The sequence below is a fragment of the Mastigoproctus giganteus genome, chromosome 2, assembly GCF_048544385.1.
Source record: "Mastigoproctus giganteus isolate SK-2022 chromosome 2, ASM4854438v1, whole genome shotgun sequence".
Classification (NCBI taxonomy): Eukaryota; Metazoa; Arthropoda; class Arachnida; order Uropygi; family Thelyphonidae; genus Mastigoproctus; species Mastigoproctus giganteus.
In genome coordinates, this window is record NC_143576.1 from 223697141 (window position 1) to 223713756 (window position 16616).

The 16616-nt window shown below is 38.5% G+C and overlaps 1 protein-coding gene across 1 annotated transcript in view; it reads right to left on the reverse strand.

Moving 5' to 3' along the window:
* Window positions 1-298: 298 nt before the first annotated feature.
* Window positions 299-16616, reverse strand: part of LOC150090168 (copine-8-like) — a 138105-nt gene continuing 121787 nt past the window's right edge. The window contains exon 18 of the mRNA XM_090390186.1: window positions 299-556. Within this exon, the coding sequence (XP_090246312.1) occupies window positions 299-556 (258 nt within the window). The remainder of the gene's footprint in view (window positions 557-16616) is intronic.

A 16616-nucleotide genomic window follows, 5' to 3' on the forward strand; every position in this document is an offset into this window, starting at 1 on the left:
AAACTACAATTGAGTTACCATGTATACATGGTAACTCGTTGTGAAGGTAGTCACAATAGGAGATACAATTAAATTGATGCCTTTACACTACGATTGTAGTTTTTCTTTTATGAGCTACCTATGGTGTATAATTAATTTGATTAATAATGAACACAAATTCACAGAAGCAACAAACTTTTGGCAATAAATGTAGCTGTAAAAAAGCTAATGACATTAATAACAATATGATAACATAACTATCATGTTATGTTCTTACAAGTACTTACAATCTTACCCATAACATATTTTTAAACACAAGTTACTGTGAAAATGGTGCAGACCCAGTTTGATAAGCACCCATGTTGGAAGATGTGGGAAGTGGTACAAATGGCTGCTGTACATTTCCTGCATTACTGTACTGGGATGGAGAATTTTCAGATGCTAGTCTGGGTTTTATCCCCCTTTTTTTCATGTAGCCAATAAACTGTGCAGGAATTTCAGCTAGAACACTCTTGGCTAGTTGTGACTGAATTTTTTCCTGAGTTCCCTGAGGTGAAACTTTACTGAATGGCACAAACTACAAATAAAATTTCCAAAATAGTTTAGTTTTGTATTAACTTATAATTATTACTAAACATTTAAATATTTTTCTTTAATCATTATATATCTTATAAGGTTATAATATATTAATTTGCTGCCACCTAGACTGCAATCTTTATGTCATTATAAGCTTCGACAGATATAACGAGAAAATGAATTCCGAACACTATTCACACTGATCTGCTGCACCTCTTTATCAGTTTAAGATGGTCTGCAAACCTTGCCTCTTGTCGATATAGTTATTCGTAAATTGTAGGTTGGTGATTCCTAAACAAGATGCCAGTCCTCACAGGTGGCACTGGTTATAATTGCTGTCATCTCCACACAGGGTGGAAAAGGTCCAGGTTCAAACCCTGTCGATGACATGGGGAACTTTTACAGGCTTTTTCATTCAGTGACAGAATTGGTCAGCTTCATGTGGGGATAGCAAAGTTTTTTCTCCCAGAAACTTTGGTATTTTGTTCAGCAAAACAAGCAAACCAACAGAAAAGTCACACATTTTATGGACATAATATTCATTGGTGGATAACCTGGGGGGCATAAATTCAAGTTGAGGAAGGATAGTTGCAGGATAGATGTGCAGAAGTCTGCCTTTAGCCAGAGGGTGATTTATTGTTGGAACAGGCTTCCATCTGTTGTTGTTGTGGAAGTGGATGGATTGAATAAATCCAAGGAAGAACTAGACAAATCTGTGGAGAGTACAGATGGGTTATCTGTGTAGGGTTTTTTTTTTTTTTTTTGGCTGATGCTATATAAGGTTGCTTTCTTGCATTATTTGCCATTACGACCACTAATAACTACTACTAAAAAGTGCCTGCATGAACTTCACTTCATTTGAAGCAAAACATAGGTCTGCTTCTCTTGACTGGAGAAAGAAACATTTTTTCTTCTGTTTATATACTGTTTCAGATAAATTTAACCAGTTTAAAATAAAATTTTTCCATGTTCAAAGCCATTTCAGGGGTAAGAATGCTTCATTTTCTTATGCACAGATAAATTTCTTTAACAAGTGGCATTTTTTAATTTACGTTCCTTATAGGTAGCAAAAAAAAAAAAAAAAAAAAAAAAAACATATTTAGGCCTACCCATAACAAAAATTGCTTTACATAGTAATTAAACTTTACAAAGTAATAAATGAAACTATAAATTCAATCTCATAATTTAATAGAGATTAGCATTAGTACAGGCATATGATGCAAGAAAGCAAGCTTATGCAGCATCAGCCTAAAAAAAAAAAAAAAAAAATGCTCCCATTTCACCCCTCTGTTTGTTTCAAATACCTGTCCGGCTCAGCCCTAAATTTATTTAGGCTATCAACTTCCACAACAAAGGATGGAAGTCTGTTCCACCAACCAACTACACGCTGGCTAAAGGCAAACTTCCGCACATCTAGCTAATGCGCCAATAAAATCCAAATCAAATCAACCGCACATCTATCCTACATCTGTCTTTTCTTAATTTGAATTTATGCCCTCTCAGGTGATTATTCTGAGCAAGAGGAAGAATCCCATCAGCATTGAGCATGCTCAAACCATTCAAGGCTTTATATACCTCAATCAGATCACCTTGTAGGTGCCTAGTCTCCAGACACTGTAATTTGCAAAATTTAAGCCTTTCTTCGTAAGAGCAACCCTTTGTTCCATTCACTAATCTCGTTGCCCTTCTCTGTACTCGTTCCAACAGCTCTACATACTTCTTAAAATGAGTCCTCCAGACCTGTATACAGTATTCAAGGAAGCATGTATGTGCATGTATATGTAATTTAAAATAGCAGTAGCTGTACTGAGGAATGTAGCATTGCTGCTAATATCAATGCCATTAGTTCTTGGAAATCCATTATTGCCTGAATGTAAGCAGCTGTTTGGCTGCAGCTATTATAGGCAACTGAGTGACCTGCAATATAATGGCTCTTGGCCACTGTATATACTGACCTCCCCCAGCCTCCGAAAGTTATCGAAGGTAAGATAATTTGTATGAGCATTTGGTAACATAACGGATGGCACAGGTGACACTGGAATGAAAAATTTATTTTCAGAATAAATGCAAAATAAATGACATTAAAGTACAGGGCTTCAAGGACAATTTTTTTACTCAGCAACTTGAGAGGTAATTGACTCATCAATTCTTGAAAAAAACTTCTTGATAGAACATAACGACATCAATTCTTGACAGAACATAACTGCTAAATGTTCCCTGGGAACATTCAGCAGTTATGTTGTCAGTGAGGTACAGTCTGTCCTCGTATAGCACGACAGTTGTGTTCCTAGAAACCCTTGTGCAATGCAAAATCGTGCAATATAAACAACAGGCCCTATGGGAAAAGTGGGGTTAGGTGCCGACCACCCAAGATTGAACACACATTTGGAACCAAAACATTACCAAACACAATAAATAATCGGGTAATTTTAATCGTTATAAAATACGTAAGTATTTTATAACAATTAAAATACGTAATAAAAAATATAATATATTTTTTATTATAATATAATAAATAATAAAAAATAAATATTTTTTTATTATTTATTATATTATAATAAAGTATTTTTTATACTAAAAAAGTATTTTTTACGAATAAAATACGTATTTTATTCGTAAAAAAATTATTATATTAAATAAAATAGTCGTAATAAAATACTTACGTATTTTATAATACGTAAGTCGTAATAAAATGCTTACGTATTTTTTACGACTATTACATAATAAAATATTGCTAATGCTTTTGCTTCTATCGTAAGCAAACTTATTTTTTGTTTGATTTTCTATCCAAACAGATGACAGCCGTTCCATCTCTTCCAATTCTTGTGTCTTAATCTAATGGATTTTAATTACACTTTCAGTTGTTCCCGCTATGAAAGTTGTTTTTATTTTCTCCACATTCTTTGTAATTCTCGGCGTTGCCTCATTTAGGTCTGTAGCACGTGCAATATCACATGGTCTTTCATTTCGCTCAAAGCGTTTCACAATTTCATATTTTTTTCTCTATCGACAGAGGCGGACTGGCCACAAGCCTTACCCGGGAAATCCCGGTGGGCTGGAGGCCGGTGTGATTTTGGCCATAAACCGTAGTATGAGGCCACTATAAATTTTCCCGGGTAAGAATTTTTGACCCAGTCCGCCTCTGTTTATCGATATTGCTTTTTTTTTTTTTTCTCTCTGAATCTGCAGTGTCTTCGCCAGGACGCTTCCTTTTCACACCTTTTAAGTATTTTACTAATTTTTAGGGAATAAAGCGCAATTACAAAACGAGGAGGCACGCTTAATACGCATAAACAAAGCTGCGCGCATATAGCAACTGAATAAACAACACCGTAAAGGCCGAGATACACTATTAACACCCCACATTTTACTAAAGCACATTTCTGGGGGTTACTACCATAAAACAATAAAAACAATTTCCAGTTTCGTTGCCGAGATACACTATTAACACCCCACATTTTACTAAAGCACATTTCTGGGGGTTACTACCATAAAACAATAAAAACAATTTCCAGTTTCGTTTCTGCTAGTGGAATCTGTTATAAACTGGTAGTAAACTCCATCTAATTGCATTTGCGATTATATCGATAGCTGGAATTGTGTTGGTTTTTACGTTATTATGGTGAAATGTGTTTCCCCTTCACTGATATAAAACACATAAATACATTTTCAGAATCTTCTTCATTCCTATCGTGTTGCGTTCGGTTGGGGTGATTCCGCGTTCAACTGCCATTTCTTGTAAACACAAAGGCGAATCGTGCATAAGCGAATTCGGTTCGTGTTATATAAGATAACGTTCCCCTATTTATAAATCGTGTATGATCGAATTCGTGTAATGTAAACACATGTTATACGAGGACCGACTGTATTCCTATTACTGAGCCTCGCTTAAGTCTGATGATAGGATTCAGAAAGATTTCTGAAAAGTTACCAATTTAGTATCAATATTAAGCTTGTAATTGATATAAGTAAAAACCTATTTTGTTTTTCTAATTAATGTGATATAAAGAAGGTTAATAATGTATGTGTGTGTGTGTGTATTTTATCTTAATGGATATATCATGATTTCCAAACCATATTTGTATTGAGAGATCATCTTTGAAGCTCTGTAAGTGATCAAAGTAGTCTTGACAGTTAACAAGAATAGCTATTCCTCCAAAAGCAGGAGTCTCTAAGCTCCTGTCTTTTCTATATATAGTGTAATTTGTAAATTTTGGTGAAGCTTGTGATAAATGTTTCACTCCTATTGGATTGAATTGAATGATTAAATCTCTTACGTCATCAGAATAGAATTGCTGCTTAGTCCTCTGCAGGTCCACTTTACGATATTAGACATTATTTAGTAGTAGTAGTAGTAGTAGTAGCAGTGGCATTTGATGCAAGAAAGCAAGTGTATGAGCTTATGCAGCATCAGCCAAAAAAAAAAAAAATCACACCCTGGTGCCGTTTGACACTAAACATACTCTCCCTAAACATCATTGCTGACCAGGTACACCCTTTCATGGCAACGGTCTTCCCCTCTGGCGGTAGTAGTAGTAGTAGTAGTAGCAGTGGCATTTGATGCAAGAAAGCAAGTGTATGAGCTTATGCAGCATCAGCCAAAAAAAAAAAAATCACACCTTTTCCTCCAAATGCCCGCCCAGTTCCTCCCTAAATTTATTCAACCTATCAACTTCCACAACGATGGTGCCATCTTTCAGCAGGATAATGCGCCATGCCACACATATCTAAATGCCACACCGCCCGGATTGTTCGAGACTGGTTCGCAGAACATGAAGAAGACTTCCAGGTATTGCCCTGGCCTCTAAATTCCCCAGACATCAATCCCATCGAGCATCTGTGGTTTGTGTTGGAACAGCAACTCCGATCTGCGGTGTCTCAACCACGGACCTTACAGGAATTAAAGGCTCTGCTGGTTACATGTTGATACCAGATACCGCAAGACACATTTAGAAATTTGTAGCATCCATGCCTCTCCGGGTACGAGCTGTTTTGGCTCCGCGTGGAGAACCAACATCATATTAGGTAGGTGGTCATAATGTTTTGGCTCATCGGTGTACATTTGGTTACTATATGGCGAATCGCATTTATTCTGCAAGCAATGTATTAGATGAAAAGAAAGTTAGAATCTTGAGAAGCTTCGTGGGGTTCGAAAATTACATTTTGCCATCCCTTTCATAGATGTGCAGAAATTTGCCCTTAGCCAGCAGGTAATTGATTGCTGGAACAAACTTCCATCTGTCATTGTGGAAGTTGACAGCTTAAATCAATTCAAGTAGGAATCGACAAACGTTTAGAGGGAATGGATGTGTGAAAGTGGATTTTTTTTTTTTTTTTGGCCGATGCTGCATAACCTTGCTTTCTTGCATCGTATGCTTCTACTAAAGCTAATGCTAACTCCCATTTTTCATCCAGCTTGTAAGGAAACCGACTGTAGAATTCGCGTAGTTTAGGTTAAGACACAAAGCAAATACACTTCGTTGCTTTAGCTACCTTTCTGCAAATTCGAAGCAATCCAACAACAAACTGGCCGTTGTCCAGTAGTTAGTGCGTGCAGACACTTTTGACCTGTAAATTGACTAAAAATGAACAGTCCATTTTAAACTGTGGCACAGCAAACTTGCCCTCTTAATTAATAAATTCAGCATGTTTGTAGCCATAATGAGTAAATAAACTCTTTTGGCCTCACATGTATCGAAGGGGCCTCCGTAGCCAGGTGGGAAGGAGCAGCAGTGCGCAGCACACGCTTCTTGATTAGACCGGGGTTCGAGCCCGTCACCACCAAACACGGAGGATGCGGAAAGGTCAAGGAATGACCACCGCATATCCCGGAGCAACATGGCCTTAGTTACTAATGCTCCTAAAAACCAAAACAAAACAAAAACATGTATCGATAATAAATGGAACTTTCTCTTTTTTTATTTTATGTATATCTTTCCCCCTTAATTTTTCTGTGAATGACCTTGCGAATGACTGTTTCTTCTGTTATACGCTGGGTGGAGTTGTCATTCGTCGTGAACGTGGTACGAATTGTTTCCCCAGCTTAATTATATTTAATAGTGTGATTCCTGTTGGAGAAATGAAAGAAAAATTCAAAAAACAATGATTAAATCTGCTATACACTGTATACATAAAAATCTAAAGTTGTTAATGTTTTGACGGCTTTGGGACCAATGTAAAGTTATAAGAATTCGCTTTGGACGACCAAAATATCAAATGTCACAGTAAGTGTAATCATGTATATAAATACACCGCCTCGTAATGTAGATACCAGATACCTATTTTTGTATGCAACCATGAAATACACAAAGAAACGGTTACTTCAGTGCAAATTGTAGTTGTGGTTTTATACCCAACAAGGCTAAAATAGCTAAGTTCAGATATAGCCGATCAGGTGAGTTGACCGGCTTATGACGGTATTGTAGTTCTATACCATTATGTGCCCCCCCCCTATGTGCGTGCGTGTGTGCTTGCGTATTGTTAGCATTAGCATTAGCATTAGTAGAGGCATTTGATGCAAGAAAGCAAGCTTATGCAGCATCAGCCAAAAAAAAAAAAAAAAAAACCCACTTCCACTTCACCCCTCTGTTCGTTCAAAATACCTGTCCAGCTGAGCCTTAAACTTATTTAGGCTATCAACCTCCACCACAAGGGATGGCAGTCTGTTCCACCAACCAACCACCCGCTGGCTAAAGGCAAATTTCCGCACGTCTATCCTACATCTGTCTTTCCTCAATTTGAATTTATGCCCTCTCAGGTGATTTTTCTGAGCTAGAGGAAGAATCCCATCAGCATTGAGCATGCTTAAACCATTCAAGGCTTTATACACCTCTATCAGATCACCTCGCTGGTGCCTAGTCTCCAGACACTGTAATTTGCAAAACTTAAGCCTTTCTTCGTAAGAAAGGCTTAAGTTTTGCAAATTTCCATTCACTAATCTTGTTGCCCTTCTCTGTACTCGTTCCAGCAGCTCTACATCCTTCTTGAAATGAGGCCTCCAGACCTGTATACAGTACTCTAGGTGTGGCCTGACCATTGCCTTGTACAATGGAATAATCACCTCCTTATCCCTGCTGGAAAAATTCCTGTATATCATTGACAATACTCCATGAGCTACTCTTGCAGCCCGTCTGCACTGCTCAGAGAACTTCATATCTGCCTGCACAATCACCCCCAAGTCCCTTTCATTCTCTACCACTGTCAGTGTAGTACCACAGAGTTGATACGTTGCTCTGGGGTTGCTGTTTCCCATGTGTAGTACTTTACATTTGTCAATGTTAAACTTCATTTGCCACCTCTCAGCCCATCTGCTCAACCTTTCCAGATCCTGTTGCAGCAGCATAGTGTCAGTAGTGTCCTTGACAACCCTGCCAACCTTTGTATCATCTGCAAACTTGGACATTAAGCTTGATATACCATCATCAATATCATTTATAAATACAGAAAACAATAATGGACCCAACACTGAGCCCTGAGGGACTCCACTAATAACATTAGTCCACGATGAGCAGTGTCCATTGATTACCACTCTCTGTCTTCTCCCCCTCAACCACCCCTTTATCCATAGCAGCAATTTGCCTCCAATGTCACACTGCTCCAATTTGTGTAGCAGTCTTCCATGTGCAATAGTATCAAAAGCCTTTTTAAGATCCAAGTATATAATATCAAAGTCATTCCCTGCATCCAGTTCTTTTGTGACTGCATCATAGTATCCAATCAAGTTGGTCAGGCAAGACTTCCCCTTAACAAAACCATGCTGTGTCTGAGCTATAACTGAAGTCTTGTCTAAATGATCCTGCAGTGCTTCTTTAACCAGTGCCTCCATTAATTTTCCTGGAACAGAAGTTAAGCTCACAGGTCTATAGTTACTTGTGTCAGCCTTTGATCCTCCTTTGTGAATTGGGGTCACATTTGCACATCTCCAGTCTATGGGTACCTCCCCTGAGTCCAAGGAAGCTCTCATAATTATGGCTAAGGGTTTGCTTACTTCCTTTGCTGCCTCCTTTAATATAACTGGATAGATCCCATCCACACTGGGTGCCTTTCTTGTGTTTATCTTCAACAGTTTCTCCTCCACTTTACTCCCAGTTATTTCAAGATTCTGTAGCTTACTGCTAGAGTTGAATACACCTCTGGCATTCCCCTTGCTGAATAACTCCTCATGTGTGAATGTCGATGCGAAATATTCATTTAGTTTGTTACCTACCTGAGCAGGATCATCAACAGTTGACCCATCAATATCAAGTGGACCAATCTGATTCATCCCCTTCCTTCTAGAGTTTACATAAGTAAAGAACTCTTTGCTGTTTTTCTTTGCATCCCTTGCCAAGGATTTCTCGTAATCTGCCTTCGCCTGCCTAACCTCCTTTGTAACTTGGTTGCATATCAACTTGTATCTATCATAGGCTTCTGTGTCGTGTGTTAATTTGTAAGTATCCCATGCATTTTTCTTCTCTGCCATATGCCTCATTAGTTCATCTGACATCCATTTTGGCCTAAACCTTGAACAATATTTCTTAGTTGGTATGTAAAGCCTAGTAGCTTCCAAGATACGTTCTTTGAATGCTTCCCATTTTGAATTTGCTGTTGGTAACATCATCAGTTGGTCCCACTGTATAGAATTTAAATACTGTCTCAGTCCATCATAGTCGCCTTTACGGAAGCAATAACCCTTCCCTTTACCCCTAATGGTAGTTACCTCTTTCAGTAAATCCCACTTCAGCACACTGTGATCACTGCCACCTAGTGGTTCATTTATCTGCAGATTCTTAATGCATGAAGAATCACTGCTGATAATCAAATCAAGAGTATTACTCCCTCTAGTTGCCTCCTGAACATGCTGATGTAGAAATTTAGGTTTAGCTGATTTAGGTTTAGTTGTAACAGATTGGTCTGACCTCTTTTTTGTAGGTGGCACATTTCTGTCTGTCTTGTTTTTTTTTTTTTTTTTGGGAAAAAAAGGGCATCCAGAATCTGCAGTGTCATTTGCATGGAGTTCTAAAATGGACTCATCTACATCCATACTGTTGGTGGAAGATTTTATTTTTTTTTTTGAGCATGTCAGATTTCGATTGTCCTGTGTCATATAGGAACAATCGAGTACCACTAGGTATGCTGATTGGGGTATTTGTTGCTTTGCTAGTTTTCCTTGGAGGAGTATTTTTTTTAGAGGTTGTTAGTATAAATGCATCTTAGGAAACAACTTTATTTTATATTTTTGAATTTTCTTTCCTGTTATCCATAGTTCACAAGTTTTGGAAAAGGCTGGGAGGCTTCCTTTGCAGTTTGGACAAACGAGTTGTAATTAACCAGTCAGCTTGAGTATGCTCCTTGGATCCGCAGACCAGACAGATGGCATCACCTCAACATGTCTGCTGGGAATAACCGTATTTTTGGTATTCCAAGCAATGAACCTGATTTGGAATGTAAAGTCGAATCCGGCACTTTAAATAGCCAGCTTTATTTGAGGATGGTAAGTCTGGAGTGCTGAATGTTAAAATGATGGATCTAGTTGGAATGAGATTTCCATCCTCTTTAGTCATTATCGGTTTCACATTTATTAATTTTTGACTACTGAGTTCCTGAAGTAGTTCTTCCTCAGAGACTGATATGCCAGACAAGCTGTACTTGCTACTGGGAGTCTAAAACGCTGATGGAACTGATATTCGGGTGACACTCAAGTCAAGTGTACCCAATTTTGGCAAAGTCCGGACGGTCTCTGACAGCCAAATCCTCTGCTTGCACCTTCACAATGGTGGGACTGTTAGTAATCCTGGGTATAACTTCCATGCACAAGTACATGGTGGGTGACCACCCAGGTGTGAACCAACGTAAACAGGGGTCGAGGTGTGGCGCCCACACCACATGGAGGAATGCCGCCTCTCTATGTTAACAGGCAGTACTAGGTGGTAGATGACTCTCGTCAACCAGTGAAATACCACCGCTTTGCTTATTGGAGGCTTGAAGTTGTGGAAACCATGTTTAGTCTCTAGAGCTAAGTTCCAGTCAACCCTTCTGTTTTTTCCATCATGCAGTATGATTGATGATTTTTGAGGTTATGATGAACGTCGTGGCGAGATCCAATATTCCTTACATTTCAAGGGTACAGCTCTAAAACGGTGTTTGCAGGCCGGCCGCTAGTTAGTACACCGGACCGAACCTATTGGTAACTCTCTAGAAGGCCTCCGGATCAGCTAGTGTATAATCTTGCTACCTCTACTCTGCCAGATAGTGACTGGAGGGAGTCCGAGTAGTGTGTATGGGGGGAGCATTGTCGAGGCCACATTATGTCAAGGATCTGGGTATATTCTTACCATGTGTAGGCCATATCCAAAAATTTCATTACTTCATACAGCATGTCCCACCCAATTTTTCTTACTATTGAATACACCATGAATTTTCAAAATAATAGAGCAAGCTTATCTGCGATAAGATCTAAACCTCCCAAGCACTTCCTAATTCATTTCACAAATATACGTGGTCTCAATTCTAATTTCAACGATGTCCATTTCCACTTGCAGTCTGCCAAACCCCATGTACTTTTTCTGACAGAATCTTAGTTATTGGTTGATTCAACTACTGCTCATCTCAGTTGCCCAAATTATTCGCCGCATGATTCCTTACTAATGACCTAGTAGAGATTGTTCATTTACCTACAAGAATACAGGACAATCCTAATCATACAGCCAATACGCTTGATCTTTTTCTCACAAGATCTTTTTCTCACAAACGACCCTTCTAAGTACACGGTTGAAGTGAGAGGTCCTTTACGCACTTCAGATCACAACTTAGTGATTGTCTCTTCTCCAATGGAACCTTTATCTCATGGCTATTCCCAACCTCGTGTTGTTTGGCATTACAAGAATGAAAAATGGGATGACCTGCGAGACTTCTTTTCCTTGGTCAGATTACTGTTTCAAAACTTCTGATGTCAACGTTTGCTTAGATCGTGTCAGTGAAATTATTCTTGCAGGAATGGAATCCTTTATCCCACACTCCACTTTAAAATCTCGTCCTTTATCTAAACCTTGGTTTTCCAATAAATGTGCTAAGGCTGTTCAAGAGAAGAATGTTGCATATCGTAATTGGCTTGTTTCTAATTCTTCAGTTTCATTTTCTGCCTACACCATAGCTCGCAACAATTGTAAAGCAGTTATTAATCGGTCCAAACTAGAGTTTGAACAGGCTAAGAGTATAAAACTTGCTTCTTGCCCTAATGGTAGCCCATCATTCTGGTCTCTTGCCAAAGCTATTGGCCGCAACATTTGCCCATCTCTGCTCCCACCTCTGTCCAAACCAGATGGTTCTGTTGTCACTTTAGCCAAGGATAAAGCTGACCTGCTAGCATCCCATATTTCTTCCAGCTCATGCATTAATGATCTTGGTAAAACACCTCCCACCATTCCAAATCCACTCCATTCAATGCCTCCTGTGGTCTTCAGGAAATACGTTTGAAGGAAGGTTGTTCCAGAAAACGGCAGTTGAATGAATAAACGAGATGAAAAGTTGGTTCTGTGCGTTTGAAGTTGGACAGTAAATAGATGTTGCCTAGTGGCAGCACGTATTCGGACTGTTTTGAAAGAGAGAGCAGGAATTATAGAAGCCAATTCAGAAGAACAGTGCCCATGGAAGTATCTGTAGAAGAGGCATGCAGCAGAAACAGTGCGTCTATGAGAAAGCAAGTGGAGAGAACCTGTTAGAGATGAATCATTAATTAACCTAACTGCCCTCTTCTGAATGGAATCAAGAAGCCTGAGAAAGGTTTTGGGGGCACCACCCCAGATGTGGGAACAATATTCCATGGCAGGGTGGATTTGCGATTTATACAGAGTGAGCAGCTGTTTGGAAGAAAAGTAACGCCGAGAGCGAAAGAGAAAACCAAGTTTTTTAGATGCAGAGGAAGCAATATTTGTAATGTGCTTGTGCCAAGAGGATTAGAAGTCAGGGTAATCCCCAAAAGAGATATATCATTTTGCCTAGAAATCGGAGTGTCACTAAAGATAAGCATAGGAGCAGAAGAATCCTTTTTGCGAGATATAAGACAAGACTGAGTTTTAGAAAGGTTGAAATCAACTAAGTTGTCTTTGCCCCACTGGAGAATTACCTGAAGATCGGCATTTAAGGAATTCGTAGCAGATTTTCGAGAAGTTGAAGCTGATTGAGCAGGACAAGGTTTCTCAAAATGGAAAGTTGAATGCAATGTGCTATCATCAGCAAAACTATGGATAGGATTTCCAGTCAATGGAAGAAGGTCATTGATATACAAGAGGAAAAGAGTGGGGGAAAGAATGGAACCATGGGGGACACCGGCATTAGTGGAGAAGTTAGAAGGCAGAGAGCCATCTACCATCACCCTCAGTGAGCAATCAGAGAGAAAACTGGATAACCAATTACTAAAAACAGTTGGCAAACCATAAGATGGAAGCTTGTTTAGAAGACATTTATGCCAAACACGATCAAAAGCCTTTGAGATGTCAAGAGCAACTACTTGTGTTTCACCGAACCTTTCCATTGAATTAGTCCATAAATGGGTAACATAAGCCAGAATATCACCAGTGGATCGACACTGACGGAATCCATACTGGTGATTGTTGATCAGACAGAAGGTTTCTAGGTAGTTTAAGAGTTGGCGGTTAATTGCTTTCTCCATTACTTTAGAAAGAATAGAAGTAATTGCAATGGGACGATAATTGGATGGGAGGGATTTGTCACCCTTTTTTTTGGAACTGGCTGGATATGAGTCAATTTCCAAGCAGAAGGAAAAACACCTTTGGAATAAGAAAGTGAAAAAAGGCGGCAAAGAATAGGAGTAAGTTCAGGAGCACAGGTTTTGAGAACAAGTGGGGAAATACCATCAGGACCTGGAGCTTTCTTAGCATCAAGATTCGTCAAAATCCTTCTGATATCCTTTTGACGGAAGACCACAGGAGGCATTGAATGGAGCATGTTGGGAATGGTGGGAGGTGTTTTACCAAGATTATTTATACATGAGTTGGAAGAAAAATGGGCTGCTAGCAGGTCAGCTTTATCCTTGGTTGAAGTGGCAACAGAACCATCTGGTTTGGACAGAGGTGGGAGCAAAGATGGGCAAAATTTGCAGCCAATAGCTTTGGCAAGAGACCAGAATGCTCGGCTTCCATTAGGGCAAGAAGCAAGTTTTCTACTCTTAGCCTGTTCAAACTCTAGTTTGGACTGATTAATAACTGCTTTACAACTGTTGCGAGCTTTGGTGTAGGCAGAAAATGAAACTGAAGAATTAGAAACAAGCCAATTACGATATGCAACATTCTTCTCTTGGACAGCCTTAGCACATTTATTGGAAAACCAATGTTCAGATAAAGGACGAGATTTTAAAGTGGAGTGTGGGATAAGGGATTCCATTCCTGCAAGAATAATTTCACTGACATGATCTGAGCAAACATTGACATCAGAAGTTTTGAAACAGTAATCCGACCAAGGATAAGAAGAAAAGAAGTCTCGCAGGTCATCCCATTTTGCATTCTTGTAATGCCAAACAACACGTGGTTGGGAATAGCCATGAGATAAAGGTTCCATTGGAGAAGAGACAATCACCATAATATTGATGATGGTATATCAAGCTTAATGTCCAACTTTGTAGATGATAGAAAGGTTGGCAGGGTTGTTAAGGACGCTATGCTGCTGTAACAGGATCTGGAAAGGTTGAGCAGATGGGCTGAGAGGTGCAAATGAAGTTTAACATTGACAAATGTAAAGTACTACATATGGGAAATAGCAACCCCAGAGCAACTTACCACTCTGTGGTACTACACTGACAGTGGTAGAGAATGAAAAGAACCTGAGGGTAATTGTGCAGGCAGATATGAAGTTCTCTGAGCAGTGCAGACGAGCTGCAAGAGTAGCTCATGGTGTCTTATCAATGATATACAGGAATTTTTCTAGCAGGGATAGGGAGGTGATTATTCCTTTGTATAAGGCAATGATCAGGCCGCACCTTGAGTACTGTATACAGGTCTGGAGGCCTCATTTCAAGAAGGATATAGAGCTGCTGGAACGAGTACAGAGAAGGGCAACAAGATTAATGTTGTTGCCCTTGGAACAAAGGGTTGCTCTTACGAAGAAAGGCTTAAGTTTTGCAAATTACAGTGTTCTGGAGACTAGGCACCGGTGAGGTGATCTGATAGAGGTGTAGAAAGACTTGAATGGTTTGAGCATGCCCAATGCTGATGGGATATTGCCTCTTGCTCAGAATAATCACCTGAGAGGGCATAAATTCAAATTGAGGAAAGACAGATGTAGGATAGATGAACAGAAATTTGCCTTTAGCCAGCAGGTAGTTGGTTGGTGGAACAGACTTCCATCCCTTGTTGTGGAAGTTGATAGCCTAAATAAATTTAAGGCTCAGCTGGACAGGTATTTTGAACGAATGGAGGGGTGAAGTGGAAGGGGTTTTTTTTTTTTTTTTTTTTTTTTGGCTAATGCTGCATAAGCTTGCTTTCTTGCATCATATGCCTCTACTAATGCTAATGCTAAACAAATAAATAACCAAGACAGAAGTAGAAATGGAAGGAGAGTGGAAGGAATATGTATCTAAAATTTTTTGGAAAATATGTAAGGGGCAAACACAGTCAAAGTTATAAATCTCTTCTTAATTTTAGTGATTCTTAAGCTAAAACAATTTATATTTACAGAATTAATGTAATTAGCAGTAACTGAGTACCTAAGCTTAAGAATAAAAACTATTTAACTTTTTTAATAATATCAAAGAATATTATACCATGCAAATAAAGCATAAAAACTAAATTAAAATAACAATGAACAGTACAATTTATTTAATTTGAATGCTAATAATGTTATGCATGCTAGAATGGACGTATGTTATAAAATGATAATTTTAAAGAGGAGGAGAGAACCAAAGCCCTCTCAAATCCTCCCCAGAGTAGTACTTGTTTACAGGGGTAATCTGCTACAGTAGAAACTTCTTAACAGCAAAGGTGGACGACATTGTTTCCTCTCTAAAGTTGAAGTAGGAAATCAAAATACTCTGCAGAGTTGCCTTCTTTTTCTCATGATAAATCTCCCTATAGCATGTCAGGTCTGATATGTTACTGCAGATTGATGAAAATCTTGCAATGTGAGGATTGTCCTGCCTCCCTATAGGACTGCTTCAATTTTATTGAATGCCTATTCATCTGAAAATTGTTGGCAGAGGCATTCAATTTTATTGGCTGCTACTGCCAACAATTTGCAGGTGAAGTTTTGTTTTTATTCTGTAATCAGAAGCACTTTCTCTGAAACTTCTACTATCTCTCCCTTTCAAGCTAAATTAAACCTTAATTTTACAGATCTCCATCAGAATCCAGCAATTAATAATATAGTGGAGCAGCAAAAATCTGAACGTCAATAATCCGAACGAGCCAGAATTTATTTATTTTTTTATGCTGGTGCCATAAAATAATTGCTGTAAGTGCCAGTTTTTGGAATCATGTTTGTGAATTGAATTTTGATTCTATTAAATGGTAATTCTAATACGCAAAAATCAGAGGAATATTATCCTCAGGCTATAAAAATGAAGATATAAAGCACAAATTTACACCTTTTTTCTTACCAATTAAAAAAGATTAAATGATATGTGAAAATCTGAAGAATATTATCAACAGGTTGGCAAAATAAAAATAAATTTATGCTTACATACATAGCTTAACTAATATACATACAGCACTAAGTAAACATAACACTTTGTAATCTGTTATTCAACACACCTTGTAATCTGATATGTCCGTTCACTGACATGTTTTTGGGGGTTATAAAATCAAAACAATAACAAAAGGTAAGCGTTGATTGAAAATAAAGAATATGGCATGCAGAAATTACAACTAACACGATACACACAAGTGAGATACGGAATAAAAAGATTCTGAACAGAGTTTTTACAGAGTTTTATTTTACCATACTGTAGTTTCTTCATCTTTTAAAAGGAAGCAGAAATTTTGCATAACTGAATCGAAGATTGAGATTTTAAACAGACTTTCAAAGGGTCTTTGTTAGCAAAATTTTACAAGGTTGGAAAGTCAACCATAACA